The 18938-nt window shown below is 37.2% G+C and overlaps 2 protein-coding genes across 2 annotated transcripts; one reads left to right on the forward strand and one right to left on the reverse strand.

The window, feature by feature from the left end:
- Window positions 1-4383: 4383 nt before the first annotated feature.
- tm4sf5 (transmembrane 4 L six family member 5) lies at window positions 4384-13888 on the reverse strand. The gene is made up of 5 exons (XM_034205270.1): window positions 13425-13888; window positions 12001-12081; window positions 11193-11335; window positions 9539-9731; window positions 4384-4781 (listed from the first exon to the last, which is right to left on the reverse strand). Exons 1-5 carry the CDS (start codon window positions 13596-13598, stop codon window positions 4764-4766), a joined length of 609 nt encoding a protein of 202 aa, XP_034061161.1. The 5' UTR covers window positions 13599-13888; the 3' UTR covers window positions 4384-4763.
- Window positions 13889-15835: 1947 nt separating this feature from the next.
- On the forward strand, window positions 15836-18417 carry zgc:103586. The gene is made up of 5 exons (XM_034205271.1): window positions 15836-16036; window positions 16154-16270; window positions 17208-17319; window positions 17404-17461; window positions 18177-18417. Exons 1-5 carry the CDS (start codon window positions 16030-16032, stop codon window positions 18288-18290), a joined length of 408 nt encoding a protein of 135 aa, XP_034061162.1. The 5' UTR covers window positions 15836-16029; the 3' UTR covers window positions 18291-18417.
- The last annotated feature ends 521 nt before the right edge of the window (window positions 18418-18938 follow it).

Here is an 18938-nt window from a genome sequence, read left to right on the forward strand (position 1 = left end):
CAAAACAAGATAAAGATATATTGTCACCTTAGGTAAAGTTTTCCACTTTTCTTTGATGACTATTCTCATACAATTAGGCATGTTTACCCCCTTTTTTAGAATGAATATTACAACTATTACCCCAATGAAAAATGTATCATTCCCTGATTTCCTCAAATGTAAATTGGGAATTACGAAAGCAGATTAAGCGACAACCCATATCGCTTTTGTGCAACAGATTCTTTGAGGTTACTTCAAGTCAAGTGGTCTCTCTGCAGTGTCACCTCTGTGCATTTAGACCCCTGTTCCTCTCCTTGTAAGGTGACAAGTGCCCCTGCCACTCTGCCGGTGGTCCAAGTAGATCATGAAGCAACACCGTATGCTTCCTGTGAGTCCACGGCGAGGCTCGGATATCAGGAGCTAAATCATTCCCACTGTCCCATTTGCCTCAAGTGCCATCGTGCTATCAGCCAGGGGACAAACCATGGTGAGTGGAAAGAGACATTGTCATAATACTGACATCATCTCCCGTGAATTCATACCCCTCCGGTCATTTAATCCCTCAGTGACACTGTCCCACTGGCCGAGAGACAGGAATAGTTTGTGAACGTGCAGGACGGACGGAAACAGAAAATAACCAGAAACATGACCGGGTCAAGAGTAGACCATCCATCCATAAACTAAGAATAGTATTATTTGTACAGTTATTTGGACCGAGCACATGACTGCAACAACAACAACAACAACAACAATGGTTTGTGTTTATTTGTGAAAGTTGTTTTGGAGTTAATGCTTTGCCAAAATAAAAAATGTATCGCCTCACAAAATAAATGTTATCAACAGTGCCACAACCTTAAAATAGGTTGCAATATGTAACTGTTATTAAAATAAGATCTACACTATATATATGTTATAATACATACATATTCATAATAATAATAATATGTATGGTAACAATACACACTTTTTTACACTGGACTTTTAATAAAATAGTTAAAGCTCAAAGTAGATGATCAAATATTAAAGTGAAAATATATGAATAACCTCAGACCCTGCAGTGATTTCTTTTTAAAGTGTTTTTAACCTCTTTACATCTTCTTAAAAAATATATACAAGACATGTTAAGATGCTTAAAATGTCTCTGCAGCCACCAAGTTACTTTTTGGGCTTGATATCCAACATGTTTTTTAATTGAAATACTGCATAAACAAACTAAAATCAGGTTTGTGGAGGTTCAAGCCAGTCTAGTTCTCTGAGTGAGTGTTTACTGGTCCCCACCCCAACTCCCTGGTTCTCCCCTCCCCCAGACTTCCAGACATTCCCACACTCGGAGTTTGTTGTTTTTCTGTTGATGTTGGCATGATTCTGTGGAGCCGGATCTGACTGGCTGTTGTTGCTCATGGCTGTATCCAGAGTCTGTCCGCCTCCTTTATTACAGCCTGTTCCTTCCTCTGTACATTATGTCACTGCTTCGCTACCACAACCTGTTTTTACATCATGACATAATTTATTGTTGTGATTAAATTAATCCTGAAGTGCAAGGGGGAAGAAGGTTGTATCCTTCATAGCATGCTAATCAGCTGACACTACTGGGTGAAGTAAATAGACAATCTTAAGGGGCAAAGAGCAGACTATCTTTGCAAATAAGCATTACAATTAAGAAAAAAGGGTGTACAATTTGCTGGCTGGCTTGCAGACTGCATCAACTTAATTTTACTCAAAACAACTGACTGACTTTTCCCCTCAAAATATTGCATAAATGAGGGCTTGTTTTTGTATATTTATCAGTGAATGCAGGGAGAAATGCACCATATTTTTCTTTGATTTTAACTAGGCCTAGTGTGTTTATGCAACTACTTTTTTTAGGGGGGGGATACAAAGCCTACCTCACATAGGCCTAGCAACAGGATTTTGTTTTACTAGGTGTCTGTTTGTCTATCTATTTTTGAATATCTATTAATGAAAATGATCATTATACTTATACTGTACATTCATAACATAATATATTCAAGTATATAGTAAAAGAAGCTTAACCACACAAAATCACCTGAATATTAAAGAGTCTAAAGATGAGCTGGAAGCTACGGAAGTCTGCTAACGCTAAGCTAGCTACCATTAGCAGGAGTAGCTAAAGCAGGTTTTTATTTACTGACTTGATTTAGCTGCTGACTCATTAAGTTATAAGGAAGAAATTACTGAATTACAAATATGTAACTCATTGTAATTGATATATTGTATCTTCATATATCAGCTAGGAAGAAATCAATCAAGTTAATTTAATTGTAGCTTCAGCTAATGCAAGCTGTACAAGCTAGCTAACATAATATCTTTCCTGTTTTATCTGGCTAGTTGGCTTTCTCTCTGAGGCAAGGGCTCAACTCAATTTTGACCAAATATGTTGTTATTGCTCCTTGCCTTTGTAGGGCAGATTTGAGGGTGCTCTCTGCATGCATGAGGATAGATTTAACTTACTAAACTTGAACCTCTGAGTTTCTCACAGAGTAAGCTCACCGATTTGATACAGTGTTTATTCTCAGTTCGTGCTCATTTTGTGTGAATGCTGCCATTAAGCAATGATGCCATGTCTTTCTGGTTGGCCTAATGTGTGGTCCAAGTTTAAAATACCATGTTTCAGGGTATTATGATAATATAGTGCCAGTAACACAGACAGGTAGGCCTACTGTCAGCATTTTAAAACAATTGTTACCATAGCATAAATTATAATGAGTTCAACTCTCAGACCAAAAAAAGCACCATCTGTATACTGTTTTGGTATTTTATGTGTGATCCTACTTTAAAATGTCCTTTTATTTTCACTGAATATCCGTGGATTGTGGTTGACAAGTAAGTCATGTGTTTACAGTCAGAGCACATTAAAAGGCAGCAACAAGAGATGTAAACGTACATTTAAATAATGAGAAAGGCAAACTGAGGACAAAACCTAATTGATTCCCTTCACACAGAGTTGCAAATAAGATTGCAGACCTGCTGACTGTGCCTGACTGTCTACTTCGTGGCTCTGCTTTGGTCATTCACACTGTGGTTAACATAATTATTGGGTGGTGGACACTGCTGAGTTATCACGTACGTGTGTCTGAGATGATATTTGTGCTGCCAGCATGACTGTTACCTTTAAAATGAGCCTGCGGTTGTCAGTGTGCTGACATGAACTTAACAACAGTCCAGAAAAGTGAAACAGTAGAACCGTTGTAGAAATGTTGGTCCAATTAAAAGCCTTCATAAACTTGCACAGACTTATTTGTACTATTGACCTTCTCTGTCCAAGATTGTCAGCAGTCCGGCCCATTCTGGTCGGTTCTGCTTCACGTCATTTTGTTTTTCCCTTCTGCCTCCTCTTTGTTCTGTCAGTCAAGCATGAAAAGCTGAGAGGAGGGGCTCAATTTTGGGAGAAGGGTACATTTCTAAATGATGGCCTCACTACAGGGTCTAAAAGAGTGCACAAGGCAGATATATAAGAATGTAGGACTTGTGGCTGTGTTCTTGAAACATTGTCACCTCCTCTTGAGGAACCTCTCTCTGTCTTTCATGTGCATGTTTCAGTTTTTGTCCAAAGCACCATTAAACCGAACTCTGTATTCTTTCAGACTGGCTACAATTTGCATGAGAAGTGGCTGAGAACGGGCCCCTTCCCGTTTTCCTCCCTTTGTCCCACCATTCTTTTATACTAAATTCGACTTACTTATGCTCCTTCCTTGCTTTGTACTGTGCATTATATAAGAGAGCTGCATAAACACCGGCCACTCAGTTAGCTAAGGTGGTCACGCTGTTGGGCAATGGCCTTTTCTTTTTCCACTGCCATATAGTTTCCACTCCTTGTCCTGTTATTGCATTCACACAGGAACCTGAACTCTGCAGGGAGTTGTATGGTTTAGAAAACAAAGAACAAAAAAGCTGAAAGGCATGATTGTTTTTCACCTTGAAGCACACTAATGCCTCATCTCATCATATATTTGACCTGTAGTGCATGTAAGCATGGCGTTAGCTTTGTTGTGTTTGGTATCTATATATACCTGAGAGCAGCTCTGTAACAGGCTTTTAACTGAAAAGTTAGGTAACAATTACCACGAAACGGCTCCTTGGCAGCAAAAGATTATGAGCTTAGCCCGCACCTGTGTACTGTTTAGTCAGCTGCAGTGTTCACAATATCCACAGGGGGCATTTCTGACCTTTGACCTTGTCTCTACGCACACAATAATCCTGTTAGATCTGGCTGTCTGGCTGCATGGGCACAGCATGAGGTCACTAATTGACAGAGATCCTAACAGTGATTCTGCGGAAGTTCTTCCAACTGGATAATCAGAGTTACAGAGGGACACAGATGGTGAGTATTCCGGTAAATATCAATGTGTTTCTGGAGAAAAACAGCAGCTACATAGAAACTGGTCAGGAAAATAATTTGTTTTAATGTTGATAATCACAGAGAACTGATATAACTTCCCCTTAGAGAATTCATCAGCTATTATTGTGTCACATTCACCTCAACACATAGTAGCACATAAAACAAACAATATGCTTTGATTAGTACATGTTCCATGTGCAGCCTTACTCTTATAATCAATATAAGTCAGGCAATACACACATACCATCAGCTAGAAAAAGATTCACAAAATAATGGAGTAAGGATTCATAGATGTGTTTTAGACGGACTTGGTGTGAGAAATTGGATATCAATAATAAAAAATGTTTTAAAGAGAGTTATAACGGAATATGAAATGGCTCCTGGTTCTTGAGACGGTTGGTTCACAACTTGGGGATCTTCACTTTCACAATCCACTCTCATCCTGAAACAGGACAGAAGTCACATGTTAAGTTCATATTTGGGAGAGGAAGCAAGCTCTTAGATGACTGACAGAGCTGGTAATAAAGGTGAGCATCATGTTAATGTGTAGCTATGTGTTGATACACAGCTTTTATGGTCAAATGTATGTCTTTAAATGTATTTGTGTCTCTTGAGTGTGCATGTTAACTGAATCCATATGCAAGTCAGCAAAAACATTTGTAAGCCGCCCTTAATATTTGTTCATTCATGTGCTAAATCTGAGCTTAATCTTCAACCTGTGTATATATTTCGGTTCAAAAGTGCATGTCATGTACAAAATGTAACTTATCTTTGACTTTGTTCTTTCCAGCTACCAGTTAACTTTTTGCTCCTTTTACCAGTTCAAACCAGTCCCCATATTGAGTCGAGTTAATTTTTAGTAAAACCTTTCAACTTAAGAATCTTCATGGCATCTGCGTTGGATTTTGTTGTGTGTTTAGAGTCACTGATTGCACTGAAAAAAGTTATTAAAAATAAAAGTTTATTTTAGCATGATTTAAGCTACACTAGCCGAGAGTTAGCTCAGTTCAGGGGTGTCAAACTCAAGGCCCGGGGGCCAAATCCGGCCCGCAACTTCATTTTCTGTGGCCCCACAAGAGCTTGCAAAGAATATAATATGTTTGTTATACGGTTACATGGCGATTTACATAAGCTTGTTGCCCATGGAGCACAATGCATCTCAAATTTGACTTTTTCTCAGAATTGACTTTTTTTTCAAAATGTCACCTTTTTTTATTTAACTTTTTCTTTTTAAATCATTTTGTGACATTCTCACTGAAGAGACTTGCAATTATTTGCCGTAGACTTCTGCTTTCAGACGTAGTTAATTATGAAGGTATTACCCTATCCGATAATAATCCAATGCAGAGGCAATCATGTAATATAATACATTATTTTATATATATTAAATATTTATATATGTATTTTTATATAGTCTTAAAGTTACAACCTGCCCTTTGAGTGCAACCATAATGCGAATGTGGCCAGTGATGAAATTGAGTTTGACACGGCTTAGAGCAATGGACTCTGGGAACAGGTATGCTTGCTTTATTAAATCAAATCTTTAAAGATGCAATATTTTTATAGAACTGTTAAACATTTACCGACTAAAGGCTTTTTCTCTCTCACCATCACTAAGAGTGTAACAACTCATATGTTTGGATGATAAGAGTTGTTATCATCCACATATTATGGATGATAAGCTTTAAGATACAGACAGTAGTGAGTTAGCTTAATTTAGCACACATACAGTAAACAGCATGTCTCCCTCCAAAGAACCTTTACGTCTCACCATCTAACATTTTATCTTTGTTATCTATGTTTATTCCATTCAAAAGTGTAAAAAATACACAATGGGCATTAATAAAGCACTTAAGCAAAACTGTGTTAAGCGGCTATAAATCATTCAACAAGCTACTAAGAGGTGCTGTCTGACTTTCAACGACCAAACTACACACAACCCAGTCTCATGGCATTTCGTGTTCACCAACACGATTTTTAATCTTTTGATTCGTGTTCACCAACACGATTTTCCCCTTTTTTTCGTGTTGCACAGCACGATTTTAAAAGCAATGTATTTCTACTGGTAATGTGTTTCGTGCCTGCAGCACGTCTTAATCTCCGGTCGGGTCGTGGAAGACCGGAAGCTGTGTGGTTCATAAAAACATGTTCTTACTCAATATCAAGCCACAATTATTGCTTTTATTTTAAATCGTATAATTTCGGACTTTTGTTGCCGTCTGTGAGGAGAATAAATGGGGCTCAGAGCCTCAGAATACTGAAATCTGTATTTTTAAATCTTTTTTTCCTTCTAATTTGTTATTCTTTTCAAAATAACACACTGTTATTTACTCACCAATAACACACAATTATACTTGCTTTTATTTATTGGTTTAATTCCATAATTTCGGGCTTTTTTGGCGTCCGTCAGGAACTGAATTTCAAAATAAAAATAACTGGAAACAGACGTAGGCCTATAAGGGACATTTCGAGCATCATTGCGATTGTCAAAATTTCTGAGTTTAGGATGGCCGAAGACACTACACTACCCATAATCCCCAGCTATCGTTTAGGACTACAGTCCCCGTGATTAATCTTCAAACTCTGGGATTGGATGTTGGAGTGGCAGTGCGCCAAGGTTACAACGAGCGTCAAACAGCTGTTTGAAATGGAACGAAACCACGCCAGACTATCCAAAACTGGAATCGAACGCTCCCCCCAGAACTACACATGCTGGCTGTTGTGTTTCGCAAAATGTTCTATGGGACGTCTCTACTGAACGTTTTCGTTTTTCCCACAATTAGAAGTTGCCAGTATTAAACACATTGGTGTTATCAAATGTAAAACATATAATTAATAAATGGGTGAAAATCGCTTGTGTCCATAATGCACAGCATTAATATATAGGCCTACCCACATGACAGCTCATTGTTACTTTGTAATTCTACTCCACTACAATTCAGAGGATAACCTGGTATTTTTACTCCACTACACTTATTTGAGTTACTTTGCAGATTCTGATTAATGATGTGAAATATAAACAACCCTTAAAGCAGACTTTAGTTACACCTGAGTAAAATTCAGGGATGGTGATTGTCAAGTGCCAACAATCAGGAGATATTTGATAGTTGGTGCTTGAGAAGACTAAACATGTATCTGCAATTGACATGAATGGAAACGAGTAATAAAGTATATTCATTACTCGTTATTCTCTACTAATAGTTAATTAAATACTGTATATTATGGCTATTTTGCACATCCCTTTCAAGATTTCAAGATTTTCAAAGGTTTATTGACATATCATAACACAATACGCTGTAGTTATGCAATGAATGAAAAACTTGGGTCACAGGTTCCTCAACAGTGCATTACAAGACATCTATCAATATGTATGTACCTCCACCATTAAACTGTCAAATTCTGCACATTTCTTATTCTATCTACATACATAAGAGTATAATTCATATGTATAATATCAGTTAAAATAAGTGCATCAACATAGTTAACATTGCAGGAAAGCAATATATTAGACGTTAAGTACTTTGTCAGGCTTAATGTTTATCTGTAGATAGATACCCCCAAAGTTTTTTTCTTATTTAAAAGAAGACCTTAATCTGTTATTTAATGTTTAAATAAAGGTTAATTCGTTTTTCTGTTTTGCACCTCCTCCTATTAATATCTTTGTACATCCTGCACTAAACTGTTTAGAGATATCTTCTTGATTTTTTATATTCTATATTTCTATCACAGACCTACTACTTTCCCCCTATGAAAGTATGTACTCTTAATATTTTTTTAATCAAATATAACACATAAAAACAATAATTCAATAACGTGCTTTAACCACTAGGCGGTGCACACAAGGTACACACAGCCATAATAACTTTGTATTATTAGTGTAGGACACTTATGTATGTACAACATCTGAAGATGTGTAGTTTTATTCATGCTTTCACATAATTTTACAGCATATTGCTATACTATTTCAGACTCAGTATTTACATTCTTACATTCAAAGAAAATCAGTAATATCTTTAAAAACTACAAGTCCCTTTTATATCAGCTGTGCACCGTTATGGTGTAAATATAACCTATCTATGAATTAGATCGAATGTAAAAGTCAGCCGAATTAGTGTTGATACTGCAAGGAGACGTATTGTGTGAAGAGAAATTGAAGATGTTGTTTAATTGGTGATATATTTATGATCCACGTCAAGTATTCCGTTTCGGCGGCATTTCTTCAGTTTTTCCAAAGGTCTTCTCATCAGGGCTCTATAATATAAATAGAGAACTACGGCAGATCTGTAATATGTAATGCAGCCGAACCGTGTATTACAATGCCGTTATGTGATGACTTTCAAAGAGAAAAGCAAGAGCGCTCGGAATTAAGTATTATTTTATTCTTTTAAAATGTTTTCCGGATTTCATATAATATAAACACCAAATCCCAGCATGCATTGCGGCTAAAACATCCAATCAGCGAGCTTAAACCATAGTTGAGGATCTTGGGTAATCGCTCGAAATGCCTACGTCTGTTTCCGGTTATTTTTATTTTGAAATTCAGTTCCTGACGGACGCCAAAAAAGCCCGAGATTATGGAATTAAACCAATAAATAAAAGCAAGGATAATTGTGTGTTATTGGTGAGTAAATAACAGTGTGTTATTTTGAAAAGAATAACAAATTAGAAGGAAAAAAAGATTTAAAAAATACAGATTTCAGTATTCTGAGGCTCTGAGCCCCATTTATTTTCCTCACAGACGGCAACAAAAGTCCGAAATTATACGATTTAAAATAAAAGCAATAATTGTGGCTTGATATTGAGTAAGAACATGTTTTTATGAACCACACAGCTTCCGGTCTCCCACGACCCGACCGGAGAAAAAGACGTGCTGCAGGTACGAAACACATTACCAGTAGAAATACATTGCTTTTAAAATCGTGCTGTGCAACACGAAAAAAAGGGGGAAATCGTGTTGGTGAACACGAATCAATAGATTAAAATTTGTGTTGGTGAACACGAAATGCCATGAGACTGGGTTGCTACACAATAGGATGCTTTCCTCTGGCTTGGTCTAGTTTGATAAAATTGTTTCATATTTTATGGCTTCCCCTCTCTAGCTTTCATTACCTCATTGTGTATTTTGAAAGATTTGCATGCACACTCTCCTAACTCAGTTGATCTTGTTTTGGTTTGGAGTTTCAGGATTTGTTCACTTACATCTTTGCTTTTGCGACAGTCGCCGCAGATGCATCCGATGCAGCCGTTGACCACCTGGATGCCGCAGAGCACCAGCTGCACCACCCCCATGGCCAACAGTATGGAGAACAGAACCACGTGCCACATCACTGCGTTTTTAGGGTATTTGCAGATGCTCCACATAGTCTGGTTTACAAGGTAGCTGGTGTTACCACTGTGAGGGAGAAGAGCAGCAGACCGTAAGCACCGTCCAAGACACACACAGCATTACTGAAAATATGTGCACAGCAGGCCAAGTTTGGAGGGCAGAAAGGAAAAGTATGATGACTGAATTGAGGAAAAATGTGGCAGTAAGCAGGTAATTGGAACAAGCGAGAAGTGGAGAAAATAAAGCACATGTGGAAAATAGAAAGTATAGAAAGAGTTCTAGTAAAAATATGATTATTTGCTAGAGAAAAGTGAAATTCACCTGTTACTCAATGATAAGTAATGCTATGGTTTTACATTTTGGGAAATATAATCACTTTCTTGCTGAAATGATTGATATAACTCATTGACCATGACATTAATAGCTGACAGTAAGGTAAGCTCATTGACTGTCAGCAGTCGGTTAGCTTAGCTTATTACATTACATTGCATTTAGCTGACGCTTTTATCCAAAGCGACTTACAATAAGTGCGTTCGACCAACAAAATACAAACTTGAAGAAAACAGAATCATATAAGTACATCAGGTTTCATGGAGCAAAAATATAGAAATCTTAGCTCAGTCAAAATCTGACTACCAGCTCCTTTAAAGCTCATTAATATATTGATGTTATATTAAAGTATATTGTTGTATTCTAGTAAGATCTACAAACATATACAATTAGATATAAAACAAATTGATTATTTCTTAATGTGTACAAGCATAGGGCTGCCAATCATTTTGAATAATTTTGTAAATATAATAATATTAATTTAATGAATAAAATACAGGTATCATGACTTCAACATCGCAGAACCTATACAGTCAAGTAAAAAGAGGAAATTGAGGTTTGCTAGAGGAAGGGCAATCTAAGGTTGAGAATAAATATCGCAGCATGCAAACTTTGTTCCCCTCACTGTAACCTCAGCCTACATATTAACAGCTTGCTCGTTTTTTTATTGATTAACTACTTTCCCTATCACCTGATGAGCATCATGAGCTTTACCTGCCGAAGCTCGTAACATCTTGCTATCCTTGAAGCGTCTTTGCTTTTGCTATGCTGTGTTTTATTCCCATGGTATTGGGTCTAGCAATGAGATTCAATGCCATTAAATCTATGTCTCTATTGACAGACAACTAAAAAGGAAATAATCATAATCTGCAGACCTAGAATCAACATAAAAAGTATTTCTCGGCATGCCTTAGTGAGATTTGACATTATTTTGACAAAAAGACTATGAAATGACCAGCAAAAAAGGGTTGTGTATTCTGAATTCCCAGCCTCATTACTACAGACGATCTTTAAATGTGGCTGCAAAAACACATAAAAGAAAGTGCTGCTATCTACTGGATATTAAGCATATTGCATTTCAAGAAATGAAACTCTTGAGAGTAAAATATAACTGATCAAATTAAAAAAGATTCAACAGCATCACCTACAAGCCCAGAACAGTACATTTGTATGAGTGATGATGGGGGAGTCACTCACGTGCCGAGGTCTTCGAAGGGGTATTCCCAAAAGCCGTTGGCCACCTGACACTTGGGTCCGATAGCCAGACCTGCAGAGGACACACTGGTGCAGTAGATCGCTCCAACCAGGCCGAACGCAGAGGAGAACACAGAGTTCAGCATCTGGAAGAGAAATAGGAACATATTGTTTAGGCTATGAGACATTTCTCAATGACTGGCCATGAAAATGGAAAAGGGGAAAACCTACTTGGACCCTGAGTTAGGATTTTGTAACAAGATTGGGATCACACTCAACAAAAACAAATGTTCAAACACCAATTCAATGAAATAGCACAGAGGTACATAATACAATACGCAAATGAAAGGCAGACGACAGAGCATTTTTTTCACTGGAACTGTCTCCACTACTTACAAATTAACGGTTTAGTTCCCATTAATTGAAGAGAAGTGAGAACAGTTCATAACCCTACTTCTGTAAAATATATTTAACAAACATAAGGACTCTAAATAACAATAACAATCATTGGCCGATTATGAGATAAGGCCCCACCATTAACACGTGTAGTTGATGTATGACTCTTTGTGTTCATTTCGAGTCTTTTTCTAGACATTATGACGTGTCAATTTGCGTCTGTTTTGCGTCTCTTTGTGTCTCTTTGTAGTCCTTTCATTCATTAATTTATGGTTATGTTGAATCTCTCTTGTCATTTTTATGATTTTAGTGTCCATATGGGGAAATATAATACACTGATCCATAGTAGTCATTTCATTATCAGTGAAGTCCCCACAATGACATGTAAATGTAAATTTCAAATGACTGTACTTACCCGGCAACGGTTACCACAGCAACCATTTCCGCAGCAACCCTTGCCCCCGGCCCTGATAGCTGAGCAGCTCGGACACAGAATCTAAAAAGTTCAAATAAAAACACATTTATCAATAAACAATATACAAGAGATGTCCTATGTTAATTATAATTTCAAAAGCCTTTAATATGTTTTTATGCTGTGTGTATTTGTGACCTGCACACATAGGCCTGCACATTTGCATTTTTACATGTGTGTGTCTCTGTCCATGCTCTCTTATCTCTCAAAGCAAATATTTGTGAATCCTCAGTGGACTTTCTTTTAAAGGAAAGACATCCAACTTCCTGGTCCATGTTCCTAACTGTAAAATCATCAAGTCGTGCCCTTCCCACAGGACTCAAAGGTCTCTCTAATCCATTTATGAGATATCATGTTGATGGATAATTATTGGCCTGATCAACCCTTAAAACGTCAAGATAATGCAGGTGGAAACTTGCATTATCAGATCTGTGTGTGTGTGTGTGTGTGTGTGTGTGTGTGTGTGTGTGTGTGTGTGTGTGTGTGTTTGTGTGTGTGTGTGTGTGTGTGTGTGTGTGTGTGTGTGTTTGTGTGTGTGTGTGTGTGTGTGTGTGTGTGTGTGTGTGTGTGTGTGTGGGTGCGTGCGTGCGTGCGTGCGTGCATGCGTGCGTGCGTGCGTGTGTGTATATCTGTAATGAGGAAGTAGAGGAGATAAGACCATTTTATTCATTGTAATTTTCCTTATAATATAACAAGTACACCACAGTAAAATATACTTATATGTTATTTTAAAGTGTAGAGTTTTGTACATGGTCAAGGTTGAGCTCATTTCTATATGTTCAGTATTCTCGTCTGTAAGAATGCATCGTCTGTTTTGTGTCTCAAGTTACTATATTTGACTAATATAGTGTAGTCAAAAGTAGGTATCTCCCTCTTAAATGTGAAGAATTGGAAGTATAAAGTGGGACCAATTGAAAATACTTACGTGTGAATACCTCAAAATTGTACCCGAGTTATTGTGCTTTGTTCTTTATCGGTTTCAAGGATGCTTAAGGCAGAATCTTGCTTATGTTCGGTACATTTAAAGGTGCCTTTAGTCAGATTTAAGGCGGGATCTGCTGTATCAATTAAATATACTCCACACAGAGTAAAACAAATTACTAATCTGACCTAAAAGATTGTGAACTAATCCAAAACAAAATAAATAAAATACAATTAACTGACTAAGGTATATTACACTTAAAAAACGAACTTTTAAAGGAACTGTTATCTCCCTCAGAAGTAAGGAAACTCAATAAATGAGATTTTAAAGGTTAACATGGATTGTATAGGTTTACACAGAGCAGAGTTAATGACTGAAAAGCCCAATAAAACACACAGTAAAACATCAAATCACCCTTCGTAAAAATACACAGTGGTCTACTCACAAAGAGGCCTCCTCCGATGAGCCCCCCCATGAGCCAGACCTGCAGGGAGATGTGATTGTTGTCCAGACTCTTCCCATCGGGGAAGAATAGCAGCAGGTTGGCGATCATGCAGATGAACGCTGAGGGCAGCAGGATGAGGCCCACCAGGCGGGCACATTTCCCCGTACAACACATGCTTCTACCTTTTTCTTTGAGTCTTTCTTTGCTGCTGAAAGTGTCTGTTCTTCTCAAAGTCAGAGAGAAGTGTTCGAGGCGGATGAGGACCTCGCCGCTGCTCTGACACACTGAAAGTCAAACACAGCCAGTGACAGTTTTAACAGGAAGGAGAGAGGGAACAAAGGCCAAGTATTGGTGTGGCTCCCTGCAATCTGATTTCAGACCTGAATATCTTTTGAGATGAAAAAGAAAACCCTTAGCCAGAGAAAATAAAAATGTACTCAAAGTGAAATTGCAGGACAAATATTATACCTGAACACACATAAAAAGAAAGGGGGTTTCTGTGTGTTCAGGGGGCTCAATCGTGAAGTTTGGATGCCCTTTGAGACCTTCTAATGATGATGTTCTATTTTTGGCCTATAGCAAACACAAGAGAGGGATCGGCCTTAATAAAAGCCTTTTATAACCAAAGATACGACATCTAACTAGCTGGTACGGTAGGTGCTAAAAAAGTGTATGAAGTGGATTTATAGAAACACAGAAACCATCTGCCGCTAAATTAATGTAATTAAGGTGTTGAACTTTGGGGAATTTCAGCTCTCAAAGGAATTAATAGTATGTGTTGGACGTCGTTATTAATAATTTTAGTCATAGATTGTTTTGTTTTTTTGCTTTTTATGATAGGGATGCAGCAGCCAAACACAGGGGGTGTAATACATAACATTGGGTCTTAGGAAAGGTCAACACAACTTAGCTTGAAGTAAGAAAAACGAACTTGTAACCAAACTAGAATGTAATGTCCACAAAGAAACATGTCAGATATTAATCAAGCAAAGAACTGCTTATATAAAATACAATGAGGCTTTTTATTTTTCTTATCAAGAAAATAGAGTTGACTTAGTCGCATTTGGCTTCTTAACTTTTTCTTCCTCACATATTATCTTGTAGTTAATCTGAAATATCTTTATTGCAGGTAATCAGTAAATTCAGTAAGTACAAAGCCCCAATAGAGGACTATTTTTACCGTCATGCCATGAGTCACATGACATCCTAACACGGACATCCTGTTCACTTCTGACCATAGATTGAAACACTTCGTTGTTCCTGTATTTATGACAGTGGTGGTTGGTTGGTATCTGCTCATCTGATCAATCGGACAAACAAGACATCAATTAGATAAGATAGTGGCTATTCTGAAAGTATTGCTTCATCATGTGGAGGATGTTGAAATATTAAAAGCATTTGCACATTAGCCCCATCTATAGACCACACATTAACAATAAGTGGCTGATGTATCCATTAGTGACCTATGTATGTGTTTCTGACCCATTAAGCTTTAGCAGCTTAGCCGCAGGAGCACCACAAAGTCTGTGTGTCATACTTGAGTATTTCTATTTACTTTATACTTCTACTCCGCTACATTTCTTAAACACTGATAGTTGTACATATAGAAACACATTATATACTATGGTACAACGCAGTAATGTAGTAGGCTACTAACAGTACATTTCAAGAATCTAAATATGGTCCACATCTATCGAAAAAACTACAATACTTTAATGCTCTCACATGTATAAAAAGAGGATAATATAGCATAATAATACAATAGCCTACTGTGAAAACATCCATTCTGCATAATGAGTATTTTGATACTTAAAGTACACTTAGCATTCATATTATTCTGAAATGGGACAAATTGTTTTTATACTTAAGTAAAGGATGTGAGTACTTTTCCACTACTGCTTATTTGTTTATGTAATGTTGTTTTTTTGCTAAATAGTGTGTTATTTTCAGAATCATAATTCATTTAGTACTGATAGAGACAAAGTATCAAAACAGTATTAAGTAGAGTGAACATTATTTAGTAAAGTGATATATATATTAAAACATTAGAATACAAATAAATACACCTTTCGAGAATAAAAAAGGTAAGTAGCAGAATTATAATTTTTTTTTTTAAATAAGTGAAACAAGTAGAAAGTAATGAAGTAGCTGCAGAATGACAGTAGTAAATACTAGTATACAGTATATATTGCTCAGTTTTTTGTGACACCATTGTTGCTACAGGTGTTGGATGGGGCAAAATAAATAAGCAGCCAGTTTAAATAAAGGTTATTTGATTTAGCTTGAAGTCCAGTAATGTGGGCTTTGGAGTGGTTTGTTGTTCCCGTGAGTTCAACGACCCCTTTTTTCTCGCGATAACTTGACAAAACTTGGGTTCCAACCTGGTTCCAACCTGATTGATGACGTTTCGTTCAGCCAGCCAATAAGGTGAATGTAAACAGTGTGCGTGCAGCTCTCATGAACTCTGCTCTTCTCGCTTCTTTCGGCAACCGTGTTACAGTGAATTTAATGAATTCATAAAACATTAATAGCACTTTTTTCAGCTGTGAAAGGTGACACAGTCCAATTCTGACCTCCTACAAACTGCACACAGTCTTCTTCTGCAATGTCAGGTAAGTTTATTTATCAAACCTTCTCAGTAACACTTGACTTTTGATCCAGCTAAATGATAAATGCTAGCTAACCTTGTGTTTTTTAATCATTTTTAAAATTATTATTTCTGTGCGCAGACAAAGTGAAAGAGCTCATTTCAAAGTGCCTGCAGGCCCGGGACATGGCTTACTGTCCGTACAGCCGCTTCCCTGTCGCTGCCGCAGTTTTGACAGCAGATGGCGCTATAATCACAGGTAATAACCATAGAGCAGGGGTGTCACACTCAAATACACAGTGGGCCAAAATTAAAAATTCGGTACTAGTCGAGGGCCGGACTGGTTCAATGTTTATTGCAAAACGTATTGAAATGAACTTATTGCATATTAAACCTGGAACTAACAAAGCTTACATTATTGCCTATAAAAACAACATTAAACATTAAATAATCAGTTGCATTAATTTTTTATGGCTCTATCTGCAGCTTTTCCGGAGTCATTTCTTATTATTACATACAATATACCGGCGGGCCAGATCTAATAGTAATTAGAAATTATCCTGCGGGCCGAAATTAAATCCACCAAGGGCCTGATTTGACCCCCGGGCCTTGAGTTTGACACATGTGCCATAGAGTGTATAAAGGTGATAACCATAGACTGTATATATAAGGTGATAACCATAGACTGTATATATAAAGATAATAATAACACATAAGTGCACACATCAGAACTAACTGAGGACTGGAGGTACAATGGTGGAAAGTACTTAACACAATAACAATAATAGACTAATAAGGTTGCCACAAACTGTGTTTTTCCTGAGAAGCATACTTTTGACTCTCTTTTTAAATTAAACTTTCTCAGCATTAATCTCAAAGCTCTTTAAAGTTTCAAGTAATGTTGGTGTATTCATTATTTAGTACTTAATGTGTGTTTTTCTTCCTCATTGTTTATGCAGTAGTATGTATGGTTTTCTTATATTAACATATCGATACTATGCATCTGTTCTCTTACTCCTTCCCTTATTTAATCTTATCTTATCTTATTTTATCTTTTACAGCAAAATTCTGATGGGATTTACAATGTATTGTCATGCCGTACACGAGATTACCTAAAGGAATGTAAAATAGTTAAAAATAGCTCCAGCTCAACCAAACTACACAAAGGCATGATGAGTATTTCTATCTGTTCTCAGGCTGTAATGTGGAGAACGCCTCCTACGGTCTGACAGTGTGTGCTGAGCGGACGGCCATCCAGCGGGCCGTAGTGGAAGGATACAGAAAGTTCACTGCCATCGCTGTCACATGGTGAGAGACATTTTAATTAACTTGATGATACATTAAGAGTTTAATACAGCACATGTTATGATGGCATTCCTCTCTTCTATGCAGTGATATCAAAGACCGCTTTGTTGGGCCGTGTGGGGCCTGTCGACAGGTTCTTATGGAGGTGAGACACACATATCTACTCTAAAAACATTACACTTTTTCAAGTTATTTACAATATAATTTTACATATGATATTCTCTAAAATATACATTAAAAAACATCTGTTGGGAAAATATATCTCCCATTTAAATACATTCTAGAAAAAATGTCTATATCTATATCTATCTAAATATCAGTGTGCTATAAACAAGAAAACTTAATTCGGAGAAATATTTGTTTGCATTTGTCAAATGTCAAAATATTTCCAAATCATCTTTAAGGATTGAATTACAGATAAAGATGACTTGATAAAAAGGGGATGTCACATCTGCATTTCACAGGCATGTTAAACATTGATACTAATAACAGCACAGTCAAAAGTAATAGCTTTCTCTTATAGGCCAGATATGTTCAGTAAATAAAGTTAAGGCGGGGTACTGTGTTTTTCCATCAATCATCATACAACTTAAAGTAGTTTAAAGGTGTCGGATGTAGTCATTCAACAACAACGTTTTCTGTGCATGAAATATATTAAAATACATGAATTATGTGTGTGGCATTCAGGTTTTAAGCTTAAGGAGAGTTAACAGAATGAATAAAAAATAAGAAATGTAGGTACATTTTGGGTGTCTGTGGCCTAGTATATGAGTTGGGCCTCAGTGTTATATAAATCCGGGCTATGACCTTTAATGTTGTTTCTTTCTCCTTCCCTACTTTGCGTCTTTTCTCTCTTTCAGTTTGGATCGGACTGGATTGTATACTTGACCAAACCAGATGGATCCTACAAAGAAACCAGCCTCCTTGAACTGTTGCCTCTGGCCTTTTCCCCGGCCCACCTCGCAAAGAACTGATGAAGCCTCGGCAGCAAAGAACTACATTTGTAGTGCCTTATCCGTACTTATTTAGCAGCTATGTCTCTTGAATTATGTTATGGAAACACTGCAATTTAGGAACAAATAAAACATTTTAACTCCTAAACATGTGTGTGATGATGATGATTATTAATATGCAGAGGTGCAAGTAAGTAGATTTACTCAAGTACTGTACAGTATAGTTTGTACTTCACTAAAGGTCAGAGGTATATCGTGCACTTTACTCTACTACATGTATTTAATTCACTTAAGTTACTTTGCAGATCTGAATGAATAATGTCAAATATAATCGGCACTTAAATAAGACTTTAGTTACACCCAGGGGTTAAATTGGGCCGGGGCTGTCCGGGGCTCGGCCCCAGCACATAGGACGATGCTCTGACGTCATCACCCTCGTTCATTTGTCATTTGCTTAAGCCATATGTTAAAACATCTCTCGTTCTTAATATAGACTTTATTTAGGGTCGATATGTGTTGACTTTATTTTAAAATAGCAGATCTCTGTGACAGGATATCGTTTTTCCGCTTAGTGAACGTGTGTCTCTGCTCCGATCAGGAGTGTGTGTGTGTGTGTGTGTGTGTGTGTGTGTGTGTGTGTGTGTGTGTGTGTGTGTGTGTGTGTGTGTG

The sequence above is a fragment of the Gymnodraco acuticeps genome, unplaced genomic scaffold (genome assembly GCF_902827175.1).
Source record: "Gymnodraco acuticeps unplaced genomic scaffold, fGymAcu1.1, whole genome shotgun sequence".
Taxonomy (NCBI): Eukaryota; Metazoa; Chordata; class Actinopteri; order Perciformes; family Bathydraconidae; genus Gymnodraco; species Gymnodraco acuticeps.

Excerpts from the sequence above, each read along its gene's own strand:
- tm4sf5 (XM_034205270.1), bottom strand. The coding sequence starts at position 13,598 with ATGTGTTGTACGGGGAAATGTGCCCGCCTGGTGGGCCTCATCCTGCTG. Across the intron at positions 11,336-12,000 it reads GCTGTGGTAACCGTTGCCGG|ATGCTGAACTCTGTGTTCTC; the intron begins GTAAGTACAGTC and ends TTTCTCTTCCAG. Across the intron at positions 9,732-11,192 it reads CCCTTCGAAGACCTCGGCAC|TGGTAACACCAGCTACCTTG; the intron begins GTGAGTGACTCC and ends TCTCCCTCACAG.
- zgc:103586 (XM_034205271.1), top strand. Across the intron at positions 16,271-17,207 it reads AGATGGCGCTATAATCACAG|GCTGTAATGTGGAGAACGCC; the intron begins GTAATAACCATA and ends ATCTGTTCTCAG. Across the intron at positions 17,462-18,176 it reads GTCGACAGGTTCTTATGGAG|TTTGGATCGGACTGGATTGT; the intron begins GTGAGACACACA and ends TCTCTCTTTCAG.